This window comes from Momordica charantia (assembly GCF_013281855.1).
Source record: "Momordica charantia cultivar OHB3-1 chromosome 3 unlocalized genomic scaffold, Mcharantia_2.0 BLBB01000003.1, whole genome shotgun sequence".
NCBI classification, from domain to species: Eukaryota; Viridiplantae; Streptophyta; class Magnoliopsida; order Cucurbitales; family Cucurbitaceae; genus Momordica; species Momordica charantia.
Window position 1 is genome coordinate 23383866 of NW_028275161.1, and position 20624 is coordinate 23404489.

At 36.8% G+C, this 20624-nt stretch overlaps 2 protein-coding genes across 7 annotated transcripts; both read left to right on the forward strand.

Moving 5' to 3' along the window:
• The first annotated feature begins 1439 nt into the window (after positions 1-1439).
• LOC111008857 (uncharacterized) lies at positions 1440-11917 on the forward strand. 2 transcript variants are annotated; one of them, XM_022281703.2, is made up of 10 exons: positions 1440-1685; positions 3873-3933; positions 4034-4281; positions 4436-6975; positions 7084-7208; positions 8134-9972; positions 10254-10302; positions 10429-10673; positions 10773-10880; positions 11106-11917. In XM_022281703.2, exons 3-10 carry the CDS (start codon positions 4089-4091, stop codon positions 11338-11340), a joined length of 5334 nt encoding a protein of 1777 aa, XP_022137395.1. In that variant the 5' UTR covers positions 1440-1685; positions 3873-3933; positions 4034-4088; the 3' UTR covers positions 11341-11917. The 2 variants fall into 2 exon arrangements, with proteins under 2 accessions (XP_022137395.1, XP_022137396.1); XM_022281704.2 differs by lacking the exon at positions 1440-1685 and adding an exon at positions 2416-3717.
• A 1906-nt stretch (positions 11918-13823) lies between these two features.
• Positions 13824-20285, forward strand: DGK1 (diacylglycerol kinase1). 5 transcript variants are annotated; one of them, XM_022281561.2, is made up of 9 exons: positions 13826-14082; positions 14687-14782; positions 15105-16139; positions 16560-16926; positions 17122-17198; positions 18132-18251; positions 18457-18621; positions 19126-19263; positions 19916-20285. In XM_022281561.2, exons 3-9 carry the CDS (start codon positions 15132-15134, stop codon positions 20063-20065), a joined length of 2025 nt encoding a protein of 674 aa, XP_022137253.1. In that variant the 5' UTR covers positions 13826-14082; positions 14687-14782; positions 15105-15131; the 3' UTR covers positions 20066-20285. The 5 variants fall into 5 exon arrangements, with proteins under 5 accessions (XP_087978066.1, XP_087978067.1, XP_022137253.1 ...); XM_022281560.2 differs by having other exon boundaries at positions 14687-16139; XM_088121939.1 differs by lacking the exon at positions 13826-14082 and adding an exon at positions 14125-14237 and having other exon boundaries at positions 14687-16139.
• Positions 20286-20624: the final 339 nt, after the last annotated feature.

The window sequence follows — 20624 nt, forward strand, 5'->3', positions numbered from 1 at the left end:
TATTGTCGGTTGCTTAATATCATGTTTTATGGTATTGTTGGTAGTTTTTAATATGGGTCACTAACATTGGCACTGGGTTCCAAATTACATGAAAATGTCTATGGGATGAAATAACAAGTATTTTAATCGGTGAATAAGTAGTTTGTGTTTTATACAAATATTATCAAAATAGTTGTTATTGTTCATGTTATGTTTGCATTTACGATAATTTATTAATGTTTTTTGTTGATGCTTTCGTCATATAATATAAAATTTGGTTAGCTTTAATCAACGTTTAGCCCTAAAGCATATGGACATGTATATTTAATTATTTATCAGTCCATAATACGTGCATTTGCACAAAATCATATAGACTATCTTTTGGGAAATATCACATTATCGATGTAAACTAACAGATGTATTAAACAAAATGTAAACTAATAGATTCAATATTGAATTACTAGAGGTTTTGAATATTGTTTTAATCCATGTAATCTAAATATTCGATAATTTTAATCATCGTACTTTTGCAACATTAAAGTTTGATGGACTCATTTTTTCAATTTTCGTTTTTGTACTTTCAAAATGTTACTTCTTTTTTTTTCCCCTGTTTGACATTCAAAAAGTTAATTTTTATCTCTATACATCTAAAATCCGACAGCAGTAGGTTATGAGTTTAAATCTCCACCTTATTTGTTGTACTAAAAAAAATAAAAAAAACGGATTTTTTATCTTATTTATACAAGTACGACATGTCATGCACAAATTTAATTGACAGCCATCAAGTTCATGTTATAATTTCGTAAACAGGAACCAAAACGTATATTTTGGATCAAAATGAACGTCTTGAAAGTACAACATAAGAATGAATCGAAGCCGAAAGTATATGTCAATTACTGTTGAGCTATGCTCGCTTTAGCGAACTATATTTCATTTAACAGTTAATCAGCAAACCAATTTGAATAAAATTTGTCAACCTTGACATAATATAGTAAGTCACATGTCTCAAACTAAAAAATGTCGAGTTCTAACTCACATGAATCAAAGTCGATCAAAATAACGGAAGTTCAAATCTCCCACGGACCGGAGAAACGAAAAACGGGGAATCTACGCTAAGAAGCAACAATCAAAATCTATGAATTGGGCTTTGGACCGATTTAGAGGTTGGACCAACCCATGCTAGGTCTAAAATGCACTAAAGATAACTGGGCTTGGGCCGACGAATTTTTTGAACCGGACAAGCCCAATGATGATAATGAGTTTGATACCTATTGTGTATCTTGTGTGCATTATTTGGAGGGAGGGAAACTGGGAAAGGGTTTTAGAGAATGAAAAAATTGGCGTGAAATTGAAAAAGATGGGTAAATATTAAAGTCACGTGCAAAAGCTCATAATTGGGAGGAAGAAAAACATGGATTCGCAGTACCTCATTGGACAAGGGCAATGGCGATGGCTATGGTAGTCGGGGCTCAGTTTCGGACCCAAATCATCCACATCCATCCCGAGCCTCAGATTCGGTCCGAACCTCGGTTCTGTGCCCCAGTTCGTTGAAATTTTCGCACTCTTTCGATCACTTTATCTCTCTCTCTCTGAGCTCGGGGAGGCTCATATACTCGTATCTCTCTCTGATTCAAACCCTAACACTCCACAATCCGGCATTATCACAGGATCGCTTTCAAGTTTGTACGCAAGCTCATCAAATCAGTGTGAGTTCGTTGTCTCCCGCTTTCTCTTTTAAAACCCTAATTTTTCCTTTTCCGGGGGTCATTTCTTTTGGGAAATAGTAAATAGGTGCTCTACTGTTGGTGTCTTCGGGTCGGGCAGCTTGTTACAGCTTGCTCAGTGGTTTTGCTCCCTCGCCTTGGCTTAATCTGGAGAAAATTTGTGGCTTCTGCACCTGTTTGGTTGTCTGAAAAAATGGAGGAGGAAGCAAAGGGATTGGTTTTATTTATGTCGTCTTTTACTTACCCTCGTAGACAATGAAGTTTCCAGACGAGTCTAGTGTTGTTGCCTGTGTCAGCGCAACATGGCGTCTCTCGATCCCCATCCCCATTTTCGTATTTTTTGCTTTTCACGTGTTTGGTAAGCTTTTCTAGCATCCGGGAAAGAAAATTTTACAATGCAAAGTTGTATTCTTTTGATCGTGGTCCGTAAGCACCGCAAAAAAAGGTATTTGCAAATTGAAACCACCTTTGGTTCTTACGTTCGTTCTCTGGTTCTGTAATAGAGACGTGATATCTGGAGTCTACCGACGTATATTGAGAAAATATGCAGTCATGTCTATCCTATGGCTCGTGGAAATATTGGTATCCCTGGAAATGTTCTACTCATATTGTTATTTCACGAGGACATTATTAATTTTATGGTCCTTATTTCTTTGTTTTCGCCAGCATGAAAAATGAGTTCAACCAGCAGGTCAGTTCTCGTTAGGATCCCATACATGTTTGGGTTAGAAACTTTGGGTAACTTTCATTTAAAGTATCTGATTGCATAGTTTATAAGGCTACAATCAATAACCATGCATCTCAATTGCACTTTATGGAGTGCAGATATAATGATGTTAGAAGGTATACCTCCGATCTCTTCTGACGATGTTCGTGGCCGGATTTCTTTCCATTTAATATTCCCGTCTGTATTGGCTTTGTTACATTCAAGTTGGGCTTGGTGTTTTTATAATGAAAATTAGCAATACTGAATACCGTATGTTTTTGTTTTCTGGTTTTGTTATAAGCACGGAAACCAACCACACCTTCAGAACTATTGTTGACGTTGAACAAAAAGATTTTCCTTTTCTATTAACTCTAGACCCTGGTAGCGAAGAAGAATAAGGATGCTCTCTCTACCTCATAAAATAGACGAATGAAGATATTCATAATGTCTAGAACTTGGAAATACTAAGGTGGAAATCTAAAGTCCATGTTAGTCTAAGAACATTCTAAAAGGTGAGCTAAAACCTTGGTAAATAATGAAGACCACAAACCTGAAAATATAGAAGAAATTTGAACTCCAAACTCAGGTTGCTTTAAAAGGGTTAAAATGTGACTTTTAAGTGCAATCACAGAAGAGACTTTTAGCCATTCTTATTCTCTGGAGCTTTGGAGCCTTTATTTCTCTTATATAAAGACTTAAGATGGCGTTGGGGATATCTATATAACTCCAAGTTAGGCAAGAGACGAGGGCAAAAAAGTATGGGGAGTTCAGTGTCCTGAAGAGTGAAATAATTCTGTGCCTTTGGGTGGTTTTCTGTCTGGTCGAGGTTAAAAGTTCAAGTTTCAATTATAAAATGACGTGCAACTATGGACACCACTTGGTTGTTGCTAGGTTAAGTGGATAGCACAATTTACATTTTCTAATGATTACAAGTAGGTCTAGGAAAATACATAAATCAACAACCTATAAACTGGGACTTATGGTTATCAAATTGATTGGGTCCTCTTTATACAATTTGTGTGTGTGTGTGTGTGTGTGTATTTATATTTATTTAAAACTTTTTTACTCATGGCCCAGAGTGTTTGTTTGGCCATTGTTTTTCTGGTCCTTTCTCCTGTTTTCATTATTCTTAATGTAAAATGTTACATCAATTAAAAATGGTTTCAAGTGTTATGACTTAAATGGATACTACATACATGGCTATTATGTAATTTAACTACTCACTATGATTTATTTACATTGTTTTGATGGGAATATACGTTGTATTGGAGGAAATACCATGTAGGAAACACAATTTCTTTTTCTGAGGTGAGCCCTAATCAATATCAATTGTACTCCCTCTTCCTTGAGTAGGAAAATTAATGAGAAATTATCCATCTTTAAATTGCAACTCCCTGCTAGTTTCTCTCCTGCCTTAAAATCTATCTTCACGTTAGTATAATGTGTTGGAGTGGCTTATGCAGGATACTATTCAGGGGTTCCATCATATGGCAATTCTGAGGAATCTTAAATGACCAAAAGAGGGTACGTTTCTAACGACAATCGTACTTGAGAAATTTCCACATGTGGTTTCTGTAGGAGGCAGGGATTTGCAATAGCTCTTAACTGCTGTTTTTGCTTCTAGGTACCTATCTTCACACCAAAAGTCATTACCAGCAGATCAGTGGGCTTGACCATCTATGCCTGGAAACGAAGTTGGAGACAGGGTCCACAATTTCTTTGGACAAGAGAATCTGTATCAGGGCCAACATCAGTCTCAGGCTGCTGATGGAAGCTGGGTTGGTCTAAGTAACAATCTATGGGTTAGAAACCAGAGAGAGATTAGTTCTCCTTTTATTTCAAATTTGAAGAATTATAATGCACATCAACCAGGTACTACTTTATAGTTTCTTCATGAGTTGGTTCTTTCTTTCATTCTTTCTTTCTTACTCTTTGTGTGTGTGTGTGTGTGTGTGGATAGAGCATCATTATTCCTCATTTTTTTTTAAAGAATCTACTAAATTTTTATTTTATTTTTCCCTAGCAGATTCTGGAGGACTGGGTCAGCCTTCTCACTCACTTCATGGTTTGAACTTCTCACAATCATATATAAGTCCTGAGATTGGAAGAAGCGAGTCTCAAAATCAACATCAAACTCTGAATGGTTATGCAGCAGGACATCAACTTATCCATGCAAGGCAGATTGAAGCGAACTTTTTAGGTGCAGATACAGTATCTGATAGGCATATAACACCAAGAGGCCTATCTATTCATGAAGCACAACAAGTGAATAATCCTGAACTAAGCAAGAAAAATGTAGCTAGGTTGGAAAATACTGATTCTCCTGTAAATTTTGATTTTTTCGGAGGTCAACAGCAATTGAGTGGCAGGAATTCCAGTGTGACACAGATTTTGCCCAAGCAGCAGCCTGGGAATCCTGACATGCAGCTACTGCAACAACAAGCAATTCTGTCACATATACAAGAACTTCAGAGGCAACACCAATTTCAGGAGCAGGAAGCAAGACAACATGTTTCAATGAATCAGATGTCATCCAACTCAAAGCAGGCAGCAGGAAACCATTCAGCCACACTGATTGATGGTATTCCTGTTAACGAGTTATCTACCTCTCCTTGGCAGCCCCAGCATATGGTGAATAATGCAAACTCATTGCAACATGGTTTGTCTACACCAATGCAGGGCCCCTCTAGTGGATTTGGATTTCCTTCCGAGCAGCAACAAGCACTGCGCCTCATGGGTTTAATTCCTGAACAAGTCGATCAATCCTTGTATGGGGTTCCTATTTCTTCTGCAAGTAGTTTTCTAGGTTCAAACTCTCCCATTCCATCAGATAAACCTGCTATGCAGCAGTTATCTGTCAGTAACAACCCCATTTTGGGGAGCCATTATACTGCATACCCAGATCAGGTTAGCATGCAAGATGGAATGGCTGTGAGACAGGATTTCCAGGGGAAAAGTATGTTTGGCATGTCAAGTCAAGGTTTAAATGGTGGATTAAATTCTGAAAACTTGCAGCATGTGAATCTCCAACAGAGAAATGCATCGATGCAGGAATTTAGTAGCAGACAAGAGTTTGATGGTCGATCAGAAGTGTCACAGGAGAAGACAATGGCACAGGTTGCTCCATCACAGAATGTGGCTACGTTAGATCCCACTGAAGAAAAAATTTTGTATGGTTCAGATGACAATTTGTGGGATGCTTTTGGCAGGACTGATAACATTTCGTCAGGTGGTTATAATATGACAGATGCTAGTGATTTTAATTCTGGATATTCCTTTTTACAGAGTGGAAGTTGGAGTGCTTTGATGCAGTCCGCTGTGGCAGAAACTTCAAGTGGCGATGTGGGGGTACAAGAAGGGTGGGGTGGTCTTAACACTCATAATAGTGGGCCTTCAAATGGGAATCAGCAGCCTTCAGATGCTAATGACGGTGGAAAACTGCAACCTGTTTGGGTTGACAACAACTTACAAACATTGAATTCTAGACATTCTTCTGCCTCTGCTGAGGCTAATAATAGGTCCAACAATTATGTTAACTCGGCCAATGTCTCTGGATTTCAGCAACCGGGCCAAAGAACATTCTTTCAACAAACTGAAGGCTTTCAGAATAACAGTTCCCAAAGTTTAACTCCCCCATCATTGGAAGGTGAAAGAAAATGGATAGATCGTAATCTACCACAGAAGTCACTTTGTGAAGGTCGAAACTTGTCTGAAAATGAAGGTAATATTTCAGGTGTAGAAATTAATGCAGATAATATGTCAGGTTCTTGGATCCATCAACAGAATGTATCCTCTTATAATAGCCAACCTTGTAAGCCTAATGGTTGGAGCTATATTGAACCGATGTTCTCCCATGGGGGTAACAGTATGAAAAATCATGAAAATCATAACATGTCACAAACTTCTCAGAGTGGAGATCATAAGAGATCTATACGTGAAGAGATGGGTTCTGCTACTTTTAAGCAGAATCATGATTCAGTTCCTAACCCAACTGATGAATTGCAGCGTGCAAATCCTGCTGTTGAAAACTCGCAAGTGTACAATGAAGGTTCTAGTCTAATAAACAATGCTGCAGTAGCTAATGCTAGTAGTTCAAGAGATGACCTAGGAAGCAGGCAACAAAATCCAAGTAATCGTAACCTTTCTTTTTGGAAAGATGCTACTTCTTCAATGGACTTAAAGGAAAGTGTTTTTCCGGCAAAATACCAGCATCATCTTGATAAGGGTTCTCAAATATTGGAATCACCTGGGAACAGTTGTCTGGAGAAGGGTGCGACTGAAATGCATGAGATTGAAAACTCAAATGCTAGTGATACACAAACTTCTTCTGGAAGCAAACAGAAAGTAGGAGGTAATACCGTTCGAAAGCCATCTGTAACTCGTAGATTCCAGTACCATCCAATGGGGAATTTCGATATAGATGTGGAACCTTCTTTTGGAACAAGCCATGCGACACAACCACAGGCTTCTGTGCAGCATAACAGTCATGGATTTAAAGGTGGTGAGCTAAGTAACTTTAGGCAATCCAAATCCGGAACAGATGGAAATTCAATGGAAGTGGAAAAGGTGATTAGGCCTTTATAGTAATATCAAATTTTTAATCTTTTTCTTTTGCATTTTAAAAAATCCATTCTAAATTTTCCATGATTAATTGAGGTTTAAGCTTATTTTCAGAACGACATGAGAGCCTTTGGAGATATACCTTCTAAAAGAATGCTCCCACCTTTTGGATCTCGTTTTTCTTCTTCTCTGGATAAACTTGCTGGTCATGACGTGCGACATGCGACCCTGCCGTCAAGGTAGTCTAACACTTTAACTTTGGTTTATTATCATTTATGCGACTTGTGCTTAATGTTACTACCATTTATGTGTTTTTGGAGTGCCCTCCCTAAGTTCTATTTTTAACTAGATTTGAACCTAATTCTTGTCATTGAATTTTCATTTTTATTTATTTTTGGTCCATAAACTTTAAAGTATTATGTTTTTGTTCAAATGTATTGTTTTAATCCTTGAACTTTGAACGAGTAGTTATTTTAGTCATGTCATTAATTTTTCACTAATTATTTAACAAAAATCTAAAGCCTGACACTTCTACTACGGCTGGCTTCAAATATTTGTTAACGTAGTATATTTGATCAGCCAATCACCTATGTTTAGATTCTGTTGAATAATTTATAAAAAAAATTACAAGGACTAAATTGGTTTTTTATGCCAAGTTTTGGGACTAACATAGAATGTTTGGAAGTTTGGGGACCATAATAAAATATGCATAAAATTTGAGGGACTAAATATGATTTAAACCTTTTTAACTATTCGAGTAATCTTCTTGGCTTGGTTAGGGTGGATATCTTACCGTCCCTTCCTTTCTTTTGTACTCAGTGATTCAATATTGAGAGTTTCATTTCTTATTAAACAAAGACATAACTTGAACAGTGTTTCACCGGAGTTGCTTTAACTATTTAGTCAAAAACAGATCTTGACAATTTAATAGATCGGATCATATGGTAGCTTAAAATTTTCAAATTTCCTTTTCAAAGGAAGTTCCCCTTAATTTTGTGTATTTTGGTTTAGGATATGACGAGTTCTGTTTCCTACCTTGTATCTGGTTTTCATCTGATTTCTTAACAAAGGATTGAATTTGTGCGTGAATGTTTGTGTTTTTGGACTGTATATTTCAATTTGAATGATGATTTAAGTAAAGTCCTTCTCATTATTTATTTTCAGCCAAAATATGCTTGAGCTTCTCCATAAAGTGGATCAACCAAGAGAACATGGTAATGCAACACACAGTCCCTCTTACCGAAATCCTTCTTCTGAAATGGGTGAAGCTGAAACTTCTGATGGATCAGTTGGTCAAACACCGCGAAATCAATCCTCTGATTCTCAAGTTTTTGGTTTACAACTGGGTCCTCCTCAACGCTTGTCCATGCAAGATGCCGCTCTATCTTCTCATGGTTCCTCACCCATGGTTATGAGTTCAACCCAATCTACCTCTGAAATAGGAGAACGTGGTCATATGTTGTTGGCTCCTGTAGCCTCTAGACAGAGGGATTTAAGGAATAATGTAACTGGTACTTCTGGACACAGTGGCAATAAAATCCCTCATATCAATCCTCAAGGAAACGTGGCTGCAGTTTCTCAATCTGCCTTTCCTTATCCTAGAAATCATTTTCATAATCAGCACCCAGTTTCCAATCACTCTGGTAATGTGTTTTCAGATAGAATTGGTATTCATTCAAGAAATTTTGAGGATTCTTGTGAGCGTGTTGAGAATGTTCCAATGGCGTCAACGGATATTTCCAGAAGCCTCCAAATGAACCTTGTTTCTTCCGCTGACACATCCCTGTCCTCTCAGCAAAGCAGTGGCGATAAATCTCATGTACAAAATCCCACCCAGCTTGCGCAGGAATTGGGTTCTGTACCTATGTCTCAACGGGCTGCCTTCTCAAAACTCTCTTCTAATGAGTGGGCAAATGTCACAACCCAGAAACATTCACTAATTGCAGAACCACATAAAGCTGCCTCAGATTTGTTTAAATCACATATGCATATGGACAATTCAGATAAGAGTTTTTCTGGACCCAAAAAAATTGACAGTAGAGAGAAATTGGAACTAGAGGCTATGCCCCCTGGTGAAAATTCTGTGAATATGCAAAATATTGTTGGGAGAGAAAAACAAATGCAAGAAAGTCCGGGCAAGCAAGTTTCAGGTGGGAAGAGTGAAATTTCCATGCAGGCCATAAGTGCATCAGGTGGACTGGAATCTGCTGGAAATCACTCATTAGGTGCATCTCCTTCCAATTCTATGGCTACTCGAGTAAATATGGACACTTTTGGTCATTCTTTGCGTCCAAATATTAGTTCGCAACACCATTACTCATTACTGCATCAAATGCAGACCATGAAAAGTGCAGATAATGATCCATCTAACAGGAGTGGGAAGAGATTTAAAGGTCCAGATGGTGGTTTAGATTCTCAGCAGGTTGCTATGGATGGAGGTCAAATTTTATCTCATGGACACAATAACGCTGTCAGAGAGTCATTACTTAACCATGCTTCGATTTCACGTGTAGATGCAACTTCGGTAAATTTTTCATCAAAGAAAGGGGATGCCTATGTATCATCTAGTAATGACATTGCATCATGTGTGAGAGGCGAGCATTCTCAAATTAGTCCTCAGATGGCACCATCTTGGTTTGATCAATATGGAACCTTTAAAAATGGACAAACGTTAACAGTACTTACTGGATCTAAAAGTGTAACCATGAAGTCTTTGGATCAACCTTCGATTGTTGAAAAGCCAGCCGATGGTTTCATTGCTCAAAATCTTGTGAAGCAAGCAAATGCTTCTGCTGATGGTAGCGAGCATAATAATGCACAGGATAGTTCAACTCTCATGACAATAGAACACAGAAATTTATCTTCCAGTCAACCGTTACCACTTGATTTCATTAATCAGAGTTTGGCTGCTGTAAGACCAAAAAAGCGCAAAAGCTCTGCACCTGAACTTTTACCATGGAATGAAGAAATGACTCAAAGTTTTAGAAGGCTTCAGGATATAAGGTTGTTCTTTCCCTTAGAACACAACTAAAATGTTTTCTTACGGTTCTTTTCTCCTTTTCTTTTGCTGATTTACACACCACAATCTATTTTCTGTATTTTCAAAAAACTAAAAAGTGATCCATTTTTGTTCTTATCAAGTTGGTTCACGTTCTTCATCCTGCACGGATATTTATCTTTGTGAAAGGTTGAATTTTTGCATTTAGCATGTTGCTTGATTTATTTATTTATTGTCTTTTTAATGCTTGTTCTTATGTATGCTGACTGCTATTTTCTATCTGCAGCATGGCAGATGTAGACTGGGCTCAGGCAACCAACCGGCTGATTGAGAAGGTATACCTTATTGTAAAACTACGTTCTTCTTGAGTATATAACGTTTGTTATTACAGATTTCTGGTTTGGTCAGAGTTATTATTCTATTAAAATAAATTATTCTCGTCACATTCAACCCTTTGACAGAAAGAAGATGAAGTTGAAATGATTGACGATGGAATGATGATTAAACTGAAGAGGAGGCTTAACTTGAACACACAGCTAGTTCAACAACTCATTCGTTCTCCTCCTTCTGCCACCCTCTCTTCTGATGCCAGCTTACATTATGAGAGTATGGCTTACCTTGCTTCTAGGCTAGCATTAGGGGATGCGTGTAATATAGTTCCTTCAACAGGAACTGATAATGTTTTGCATCCAGAAAGCAGAAATCTGTAAGAATTTTCCTCGTTATTTTAAAATTTGAATGTCGCAAGGATGATAGGATGTACATTGTTTTAATAATATAATGTTTTTTGATTTCTTCATTTTAGCCTTCCTGAGAGACCTAAAGTATCTGGGAGAACTGATGATCATAAATTTATAGAAGTTGTGGAGGACTTCATGAGTCGGGTGCAGAAGATGGAAAATGATTTATTGAGGTAGCTTTCATGTCTTGCATTGGATTTGATTATTTTTTTTTTGGTAAATTATTCGATTTTTTAAGTCTAGTCTTCTATTGTTTCAGCTTCTCAATCGTATTGTGTTCTTTCAGATTTTGGTGTCTGCTGTTGCTGCCGTTACTCTGTTTACTGGCTTTATTTGGTTTTCTGTCTCGTTCATGCGTTTTGCTTTAAATTGTTAATAAGCTGCTTTTCCTATGCCAGAGTGGAGAAGAGAGCTTCAATTTTAGATTTGAGAGTGGAATGCCAGGAGCTTGAGAAGTTCTCTGTCATCAATCGGTTTGCCAAGTTCCATAGCCGAGGACAAGTTGATGGGGGTGAGGCCTCATCATCCTCTGATGTAACCACAGGTTCTCAGAAATCTTGCCCCCAGAGATATGTTACTGCACTTCCCATTCCTAGAAATCTTCCTGACAGGGTACAATGTCTTTCACTTTAATTATTAATTGATTGATTTTGTTCATGTCGGCCAATTATCTCTACATCCCTAATGCTTCTCTGGTCGATTTTCTTTCAACTTATAGTCAATATGCTTCACAAATAGAACCATACAAATGGGAATGTCAGAGAGAAAATGATTTCTAAGTTATCTCCTTGAAATCAATTGAGGCTGTTAGATATGTGCCAATTAGGTCATTGATGTCATTTTGAGTAATATAAATAGGTCCCTTCACACTTAATGTACAAAAGAAATTGCAATGCTCTGTCTTTCTTTTTTTCCTGCAAATGGGAGGGCAGAAGAAGTGCAGTTGTTTTCCAGAGGTCTCCATGCATCCATCCCTAAACCCAGGTATTAATTGTACTTGTTTGGGTTTCATTCATGATTTAAACCTTTTAGCCTTTCTTATTTAGGAAAAAGAAAAATGAGTGTTAGATGTGGAGGCACAGAGTTGGGCTCGAAGTTAGTGTGCTGATATTTCAATTTACAGATTATTTGGCGTTACATGTAAAAATTGTAAATCCTTATCAGTATTTTAGCTGAAGTAATAAAAATATTATCAAGTGTTTATTTTTAATTCTATTCTATCCCAATCATCATTTTTGTTGTGTTGTGTTATCATGATCTATCTGTTCTTGGATTTGGTTCAAGTATCCAGTCTACCCAGAGGCATTGTGGTTATTTTGGTCAATTCCTCCAGAGGTTTCAAAGGTACCATGCCCTTCTGTGCTTTATTTCTTGGAGCCGTTTTTTGTTTGTCATTTCCCCACTAATCTCAACCAGTTAGCAATTTGAGATATCAAACAATATTTGACTTTCTTATCAAACGAGATCTCATAATTCTAATTTGTTTTTCAAAAAGTTAAAAGTATATTTTATTGTTTAGGATTCGTTTTATATTTAATGGATGGATGAACGTGATGGTGCATTTTGAAATTAGTGTAGAGATTTGGGTTGACTGAATAACAACCATTGAGTTGTGTTGGGGTTATATTCTAAAAAGAAAAAGTTGTGTTGGGGATTTGTTGCTATGCCCTAATATTCCGTTTCCTAATTTACAGTGAGAAATAAGTACAAATCTATTTTGTCAAGATTCTCATTGAGTATTATATATAAACTCATCCTCTTGTTAGGGAGCAAATCACCTGAAATCAGGTTGCTTAGGATCCTAAAACATAAAAAGGAGTTATACACATAGGATTAAATTTTTTTGAGTTCAACAATTTGGGAGCGGAAGATTGAACTATTGATCTTAAGGATAGTAATTAGTATCTTGTTTGGTTGAGCTATACTTGGTTTGACAAAAATTTGAGTAATTTTAATAAATTTGGCATTCAAACACAGCCATATTTTGTTTAAACAATTTTCAAATGCAAATTAATATTGCTTGTTTAAGTGATGATTATGGTTCTCTTTTAAACCAATTTTAAAATTAAAAATAACGAAAAACAAAATAAATGAATTGTTGGTAAATTATATTTACCATTAGAAAATTGAAAACCGGGACAGAGAACTTGTCCTTTATTAAAACTATTTAAATTTAGAGGGTAGCCGATCCAAGATCATAGATATTAAAAGTATATAATTTTGATCATAATTTGAATTTTAGATAAAGTGAATTATGCACCCCCAAAAAGAAAGGAGACTTTATTTATTATTCCCATCATGCCCAATCTTATCTTATCCATAATTAATGCCGACAAAAATGGGTGAAAATTATTTAATAAAGAATGAAAACGGAATGACGTTACTAAAATAAAAAAAAAAAGAAAAAAGATTCAACAACAACGACAAAATGCCTCTTTTCCTATTATCCTTTTTTTTTTTAATTTTGTAACATCTAACAGGCGACCTATAAACTCCATGAATTAGCATGAAACTTCAACATTTGTGTACAATATTTAAATTTATATAATAAATTTCCTAACAAAATTATATTTATAAAAATAAAAAGTTTAAAATTCTCCATAAATTCACTTAAATTTTATTTTGAATGCTGAATTCATTAATACATATCATGAAAAGATTATAGATTTCATTAATACATATCGTGAACTTATATATTCGAATTAAAAAAAAATTGACATGCTTTAAATATAAATAAGGGATATGCTTTTTATTAGAATTTGAGATAAGAAGTTTCAAATTCCTTAATATTAAATAAAAAAGATTTGACTTAATGTCATACTTATGTTTAAAGGAAAGGTATGAAGTTAAGTCAATTTTTTTGTTCTCAAAAAAGAAAATCAACCTTTTATGAGACGGAGTATGAAATTAATCTGAAGACGCTGAGTCACCGCGGGATTCACACGAGAGAGTGAGTCCCACGTGTCGCCATCGAAAGGTCCAGCTATCGGAGTGTAAACGTGCCACGTCTAAAGTATCTGTGGGACCCAGAGGCCCTCTGCCAAGGAGAAGATTCTTTTATGGAATCTGTATTTCTCAAATTTGGAAACAAAATATTAAAGATTCTAAAATTTATTTGATTTGAAAAATTAAAGAAAAAAAGAAGAGAGCGAGAGAGAGGAAAAAAAAAAAAAAGAAAAGAAAGGAGAGAGAGCGAGACTTCCATCTGAAATTCTCAAATCCGTACCTTTCCCCCGACATCGAAAGCTTCGGATTTGGGTTTTGCTACGATTCCTTTGATTGAAGGAATAGCGCGTTTATACTTTTTGAAGATCGACTTAGGGTTTTCTGTGATCGGGGCGTTTGATCCTCCCTCTTATTCACTTGTTGTTTACAGTAAGTTTTATTTGTCATGAGGTTCTTGTGTGTCCATTTTCAGCGCTCTATGCGTGTAGTTTTTTAAATGAATTGGTGTGTTCTTTCTCTTCTTCCCTCGTTTTGGTATTGAGAGGAAGCTAAGAACACGTTTAGTAAGGTTTCCGGGCAGTTTGGTATGAACTTTAATATTTTTTGCTGCTTCTTTTTTTCTGCTACGATTCTTAGCTGCTAAGCGCCACATTGGGATTGCTGGTCTGGTGGTTTTCGAACTTAGATTCTTCTTTTATCCAAATACTGTTAACCTCTGTTGAGTTCTTCTTTTGCTTATTATTCACGTTTCGATTAATTGACTTAGCCTTTGTAATTACTTTCCTTCTTGACAATAAACATACTGTTGAGACCTTCTTCTCGTTAATCCTAAAATTTGTAATTTTTGGTATATTCCCTTCAATATCTTCTTCTAGAATTTGATATGACCTTGAACTCAAAATATTCTTAGGCTTACATTCGAATTTCATTGTCTGATGATAGCTCTAAACGTGCTTGTTTTTCTATCTTTTTAATTACAGCGTTCACGCCGGCAAGGCTTTTTTAAAACATTTTATTGTTTCACTTTTTTCAGGAAATATGCGCTTGCCTGTCAATATTTTATTTTGACTCCCGGAATTGGTCGGGTTGACATCCGTGATACTGAGATGTGAAAGCATTTTATTTCGGGGTACCACATTTAAGTTAACAATGTCATTACCGAGTCGCTTAAGTTGAGTAAAGTGTTGAAATTAGCTTCATCGTTTAAATTGGATTACTTCGGAGTTTGGGTGGTAACTGGCCGTTTGTCTCTGTCTGGAGCCAAATTAGTTGTTTCAGTCATTAGATGATTCTCTTCTCATATTCGAGAATAAGATATGGACGAGGACAGTGAAATTGGATTGCTGTTCCCTAGTTGGAACAGCAAAAATCCAACTGATCGTCTTTTTATTATTTCTTGCTTTATTGCTGCTATCATTGGAATTTTGACAATAGCCTTTACGGCCTTTCAGTGGCGGAGAAATATCAATCTAGGTTGGATGAAAGCTATAGCCAGGTCGAAGAGAAACCCCAAAAAGACTAATAAAGTTCCTGTAGCTGCTCACGACTGGATTCTAGAATCTGTATCTCGTGGAAAGAATTTGAATTGTTGTGTGTGCTTAAGGTTTATGTCCCCTTCACAAACTCTCGGTCCTATGGTCGCTTCAGACAGTTTTATTCACTGTTGCAGCATTTGTGGTGCTGCAGCTCACCTGAGTTGTTCTTCTGGTGCTCAAAAGGATTGCAAGTGTGTATCTATGATTGGCTTTGAGCATGTGATGCACCAATGGGCTGTTCGGTGGACTGAGATTACTGACCAACCTGATGAAACTTCTTTCTGTAGCTACTGCGAAGAACCATGTAGTGGGTCTTTTCTAGGGGGTTCTCCAATATGGTGTTGCTTATGGTGCCAACGTCTAGTGCATGTGGATTGCCATAGTAGTATGTGTAATGAAACAGGTGATATTTGTGATTTAGGTTCATTTAGAAGGTTGATTCTCTCACCGCTTTATGTGAAGGAGTCAATTAGGACGTCCTCAGGTGGATTTTTGAGCTCCATCACCCATGGAGCAAATGAGATTGCATCATCAGTGCGTGCTAGTATAAGGAGTAAGGGTAAGAAGCACAAACATGGTCGTAAACCATCTATTGATACAGGAACAACTGGTAGTACTTGTGATATGTCTACTGAAAGCACAGCTGATGCTCATCACAGAGTTAATGGTTATCATGGAACTGAGAGAAACTGTAATGGTAGTGCAGCTTCAGAGGTTCAACATCAAAATGGTGATATGGATGGTAAAAATAGTTCAAATCAAAACTTCAAAAGAAGTTCTGCAGTCAATCAGAAGGATGAATCTCATATATTAGGATTGAAACTTAGATATGAGGTAATTGAACTGCCTCCTGATTCACGTCCCTTATTAGTATTTATCAACAAGAAGAGTGGAGCCCGCCGTGGTGATTCTCTCAAACAACGGTTAAACATGCTTTTGAATCCTGCCCAGGTATGATTTTTTCTCCACTCTATTCAATTTTGGCTTTATCTTTAGAAGTAGACGGTTGTATGCTATAGCGCAAATTAATTTTCTCAGCATGCTCTGTACTCTTAGTTGTTGGATACTTCATGATTGATGAGGCAGCCAACAATGTCTTGTGTATAGTTTGTTCACAACTTCCATTTCCTTTTGGAATTTGGTGGAAGTTGGAGCATGTATGTCTGGGTCAATCGAAAAGACTATTGAGGTCAATGAAATCCTCTTAAGTGACTGATATATTTTTTTGTGCTATAAGAAATGTTTTTATGAGAAAGGAAAAGTTCCAAATGTGTAGGGTTAATTCTCCAACCTTTCCAAAATTTTGGAGGATTGTTTTCACTGCATGTTAAATATTTTACAAGGTTAATGGACTGTATGCTAACATTTCAGGTTTTTGAGTTGAGCTCTGCCCAAGGTCCTGAATCTGGTCTTTATTTATTCAGAAAAGTGCCACACTTTAAGGTTCTTGTATGTGGGGGCGATGGAACTGTTGGTTGGGTCCTAAACTGTATAGACAAGCAAAATTTTGTTTCTCCTCCTCCAGTTGCTATACTTCCTGCTGGAACAGGAAATGATCTGGCTAGAGTATTAAACTGGGGTGGTGGTTTGGGCTCAGTGGAGAGACAGGGGGGTCTTTGCACAGTCTTGCATCATGTAGAAAATGCTGCAGTGACTGTTCTTGACCGTTGGAAGGTGGCGATAGTGGATCAACAAGGGAAGCAACTCAAATCCCCACAATTTATGAATAATTATCTCGGTATGTGAATAGGTTTGATAGTGTTTCTGTATTTAAGATATTGGTATTAACTTTGACCGACTTCAGGGCACATTTGAACTGCATGTCTTCTCTTCAGGGTTCTTGTATGGAGCCCTCGTAGCATCTTTCTTCTTCTCTAATTTCTCTCTTTGCTTGTTTTTTACTCATTATTACCAATTTGTCCCCCAAATGCAGGAATTGGATGTGATGCTAAGGTTGCTCTTGATATTCATAATCTGCGGGAAGAAAATCCAGAAAAATTTTATAACCAGGTGATGTAAATTGTAGAATTAAAGGTAACCATAACTTGAAAACAATCCATGACATTAAGTCGTTCTGACCATAACTGCAATCATGCATGGCTGCTACTACAAGTAGAACTTCTCATATCGTATGGTTTTATTGTTTTGAGAAAGGAAAGGCAGCTTGCTATTTTGTGTAGTGATATCTTGCATTATTAAACGTGGGTCATTTTATGACCATTTATTTCCTTTGTTTGATGGCTATTTTTCAAACTCTTTGTTGCCAAAAAACAATGGTATAATGGACGGTGAACATCTTACGGAACCTGAGAGAATTTACTACTGTATGGTAGAGATCTCGATGGGATACTTGCTTCTATTAGTAAGTCGTCGGCATAATATCGTAGTTCAGAAATTTGTCTCCCTGACTGCACTTGCATAAGTATCTAACAAATTTACATGTATGACCTAACACAAACTTGATTTTACTTCTATAGTGTATATGTAACTTATGCATTGAATAAATTGACCACTTCTATTAGAGATAATCTATTCTCAATACTTTTCTTTCTGTTGTACTCTGCTTTGGCTTTTCCTTTTATAAATGATGTCTATTATTTTATTTTACCTTCTTCTAAGTGATGCCCATAAATAGATATCCTGAGAGAGCATGCTTGCAGTTGACTTGCACATGCTTGCATGCTTTCTCAATGAGGACAAGTCAATCTTGTGCATTTTGCAAAACCACAGGCATCTCTTATGCATTGAACTTCTATTTTTTAGGTTTTATATTTATCCAAATTTGCAGAAATTATTGCTAGCTGTTTCTTCTTTGGTGTCTCTGATTTAGGCGACTTGTTGAAATTGTTTATTATTGCTACTACAATGTTTCCTCCTATTCCAGATGACTAAGTTCATTTGGGTAGTTCATATCACTTATCTGACACTATTACGTTACTACAGTTCATGAATAAAGTTCTTTATGCAAGAGAAGGAGCCAAGAGCATAATGGACAGGACATTTGCAGATATTCCATGGCAAGTTCGGGTGGAAGTGGATGGTGTGGAGGTAGAGGTTCCTGAGGTGAGAACTTAACTTTGAATTATTTAATTCTGAAAATATAACTAAATTGTCAATACGTCACTATATTTTTTTTATTATTGAGAAGTTTTAGTATGATGTTCAATATCATGATTATACATTTTAGTTTACAAGTGTGAATTCTTCCAACCGTCCTGAATTATTTACTTGAGGTCGATTAATTAAACCTTTAATTTGAACATTTCAGGATGCAGAAGGTGTACTTGTTGCGAACATTGGAAGCTACATGGGTGGTGTGGATCTATGGCATAATGAGGATGAAACTTTTGATAATTTTGATCCACAGTCCATGCATGATAAAGTACTCGAGGTTGTCAGCATATCGGGAACCTGGCACCTTGGGAAGCTACAGGTATACATTGATTCAAACTAATTTTCCTGTCCCCATGTGCTATCATGCCCATTTGCCGAAGATACCAAATTTGATGGATCTATGTAGGATGAATCTACTTCTAGTCTTCACGTGTAATGATGCGTTTTCATGTCTTTTTCTGCTCTGCTCTCATAATAATGGGTTGACCTTAGGACTTTAGTGGGTCTAAGGGTGGAGTTTGTTGTATGCATATTTCAGTTATTCTATTTTCGAGCATGAAGCTGAAAGTAAGTAGTTATGTAATTTCTTAGCTTCAATCAGGTTTTATAAAGATGTTATTTTCCAGCAAAATGGATGGTAAAGTCATGCAAGGCTGTCTTAGTATCAGGTCATGTATCAATCCTGGATCGTATGTTAGAGGTCATCAGAGCGATAATTACGTGAAGTGGTTGGAATTGGGCAAGGGACGAGGTTCATACGTAGAGTATCGTTGCACCCCCCTGGGTTGGATGTTTCATAGTTTCTACTTTCTTTTTGAAACAGGTGGGGCTTTCTCGAGCTAGAAGACTTGCACAAGGCCAGTCGATTAAGATACAATTGTGTGCTTCGTTGCCTGTTCAAATTGATGGCGAGCCCTGGTTTCAGAATCAGTGTACTCTAGTTATATCCCATCATGGACAGGTCTTACTCTTGTTCTCTCCTTCTTTCATCTCCCTCGTGGGGCTAGTTACTTGTGCAATATCATGCATAGTCTCCCTCTCCTCTTCCTGGGAAAAAAAACAAAATCATGCATGATATTTCTCTACTGTTAATGCAAGTAAGGCATATAAATGACGTTTTATGAGCCTTGGCTAAGTCCATATTATATTTTTGAACAACAAACCACTTTTCATTGATAGACGAAAAGATGCAAATTGTTTCTCTTGAGGGATAAAAGAGAAAAAAATCAACAGCCAACCAAAGAACGTGGCCTAAAACAGCAACACATTAAGAAATGAACCAAAAACAAGCATAAAAAAAAGCCATAACCATAACACCAGCTAGCTAAGGCCATATTATAGAATCTGGTGGTGCAGCCTAATCAGTTTCAAACATTTGATTCCAAAGAATTGGCTTTGGTGAATCTAATAGTTCCTTGGATCTGTTTGTGTTGGTGATCTGTTTATGTTGTGAGCAGAGGCTTGTTCTCAAACATCCACTTTTACGTATAGTTTAGCACTCTGTTTCTACATTCACTTGTTATGATCTGACACTTTTCCGTTAATTTGCTTTAAAGTACCTATCTTCAAGCTCTGTAATGGTTTGAATTTATATTGGAAAAAAACCTTTGTAGGCCTTCATGTTGAAAAGAGCAGTTGAGGAGCCTCTCGGTCATGCAGCTGCAATTGTCACTGATGTTCTGGAGAGTGCTGAATCTAATAATGTAATAAATGCTACACAAAAGCGAGCGCTCCTCCAAGAAATGGCAATCAGATTAACTTGATAGTTTCTTTAGTCATTCCTCCTGTTATGATCGGGGTTTTGAGTACGAATCGTTTTCAGCTTATTATACCACCCCTCGCATCTCTCCATATAGGTAAGATCTTGTGGTGCTTTTTGTTTTCTTTTTCTTCTTGTTTCCCTTGATGGGTAATATCTGAGTCATGATTGTATATCAACGATATCTATTATATAAATATACACATATACATAGAGTTCCTCAACATAGATCAGTTTCAAGGTTTTCTTTGTTTTTTTTTTCTCGAAATACTTTCTGGTGTACGTATATGGTCGAGATTGAACAATATCATGCAGTTGTGATCTTGTTCATACTCAACCACATACTCAGTAAAAAATTATAGAACAATATTGTAATTTTTCATGTTCCTGATGGAACCCTCTCATTATTTGATCTTCGGAGCTGAGAACTTCATGAACTCCCTTCCCACCCCCCCCCCCCCCCCCCCCCCCCCGCAAATTGAAGTTTAGATATTGAGTGACTTTAAATTGTAGTTCTTTATTTACTTTCAAGAAGCAAGTGGATGCTGAGTTCCATGACCATG

Excerpts from the sequence above, each read along its gene's own strand:
- LOC111008857 (XM_022281703.2), top strand. The coding sequence starts at position 4,089 with ATGCCTGGAAACGAAGTTGGAGACAGGGTCCACAATTTCTTTGGACAA. Across the intron at positions 9,973-10,253 it reads AGAAGGCTTCAGGATATAAG|CATGGCAGATGTAGACTGGG; the intron begins GTTGTTCTTTCC and ends TTCTATCTGCAG. Across the intron at positions 10,881-11,105 it reads ATGGAAAATGATTTATTGAG|AGTGGAGAAGAGAGCTTCAA; the intron begins GTAGCTTTCATG and ends TTCCTATGCCAG.
- DGK1 (XM_022281560.2), top strand. The coding sequence starts at position 14,970 with ATGGACGAGGACAGTGAAATTGGATTGCTGTTCCCTAGTTGGAACAGC. Across the intron at positions 17,199-18,131 it reads CAGAAAAATTTTATAACCAG|TTCATGAATAAAGTTCTTTA; the intron begins GTGATGTAAATT and ends ACGTTACTACAG. Across the intron at positions 18,252-18,456 it reads TGGAGGTAGAGGTTCCTGAG|GATGCAGAAGGTGTACTTGT; the intron begins GTGAGAACTTAA and ends TGAACATTTCAG.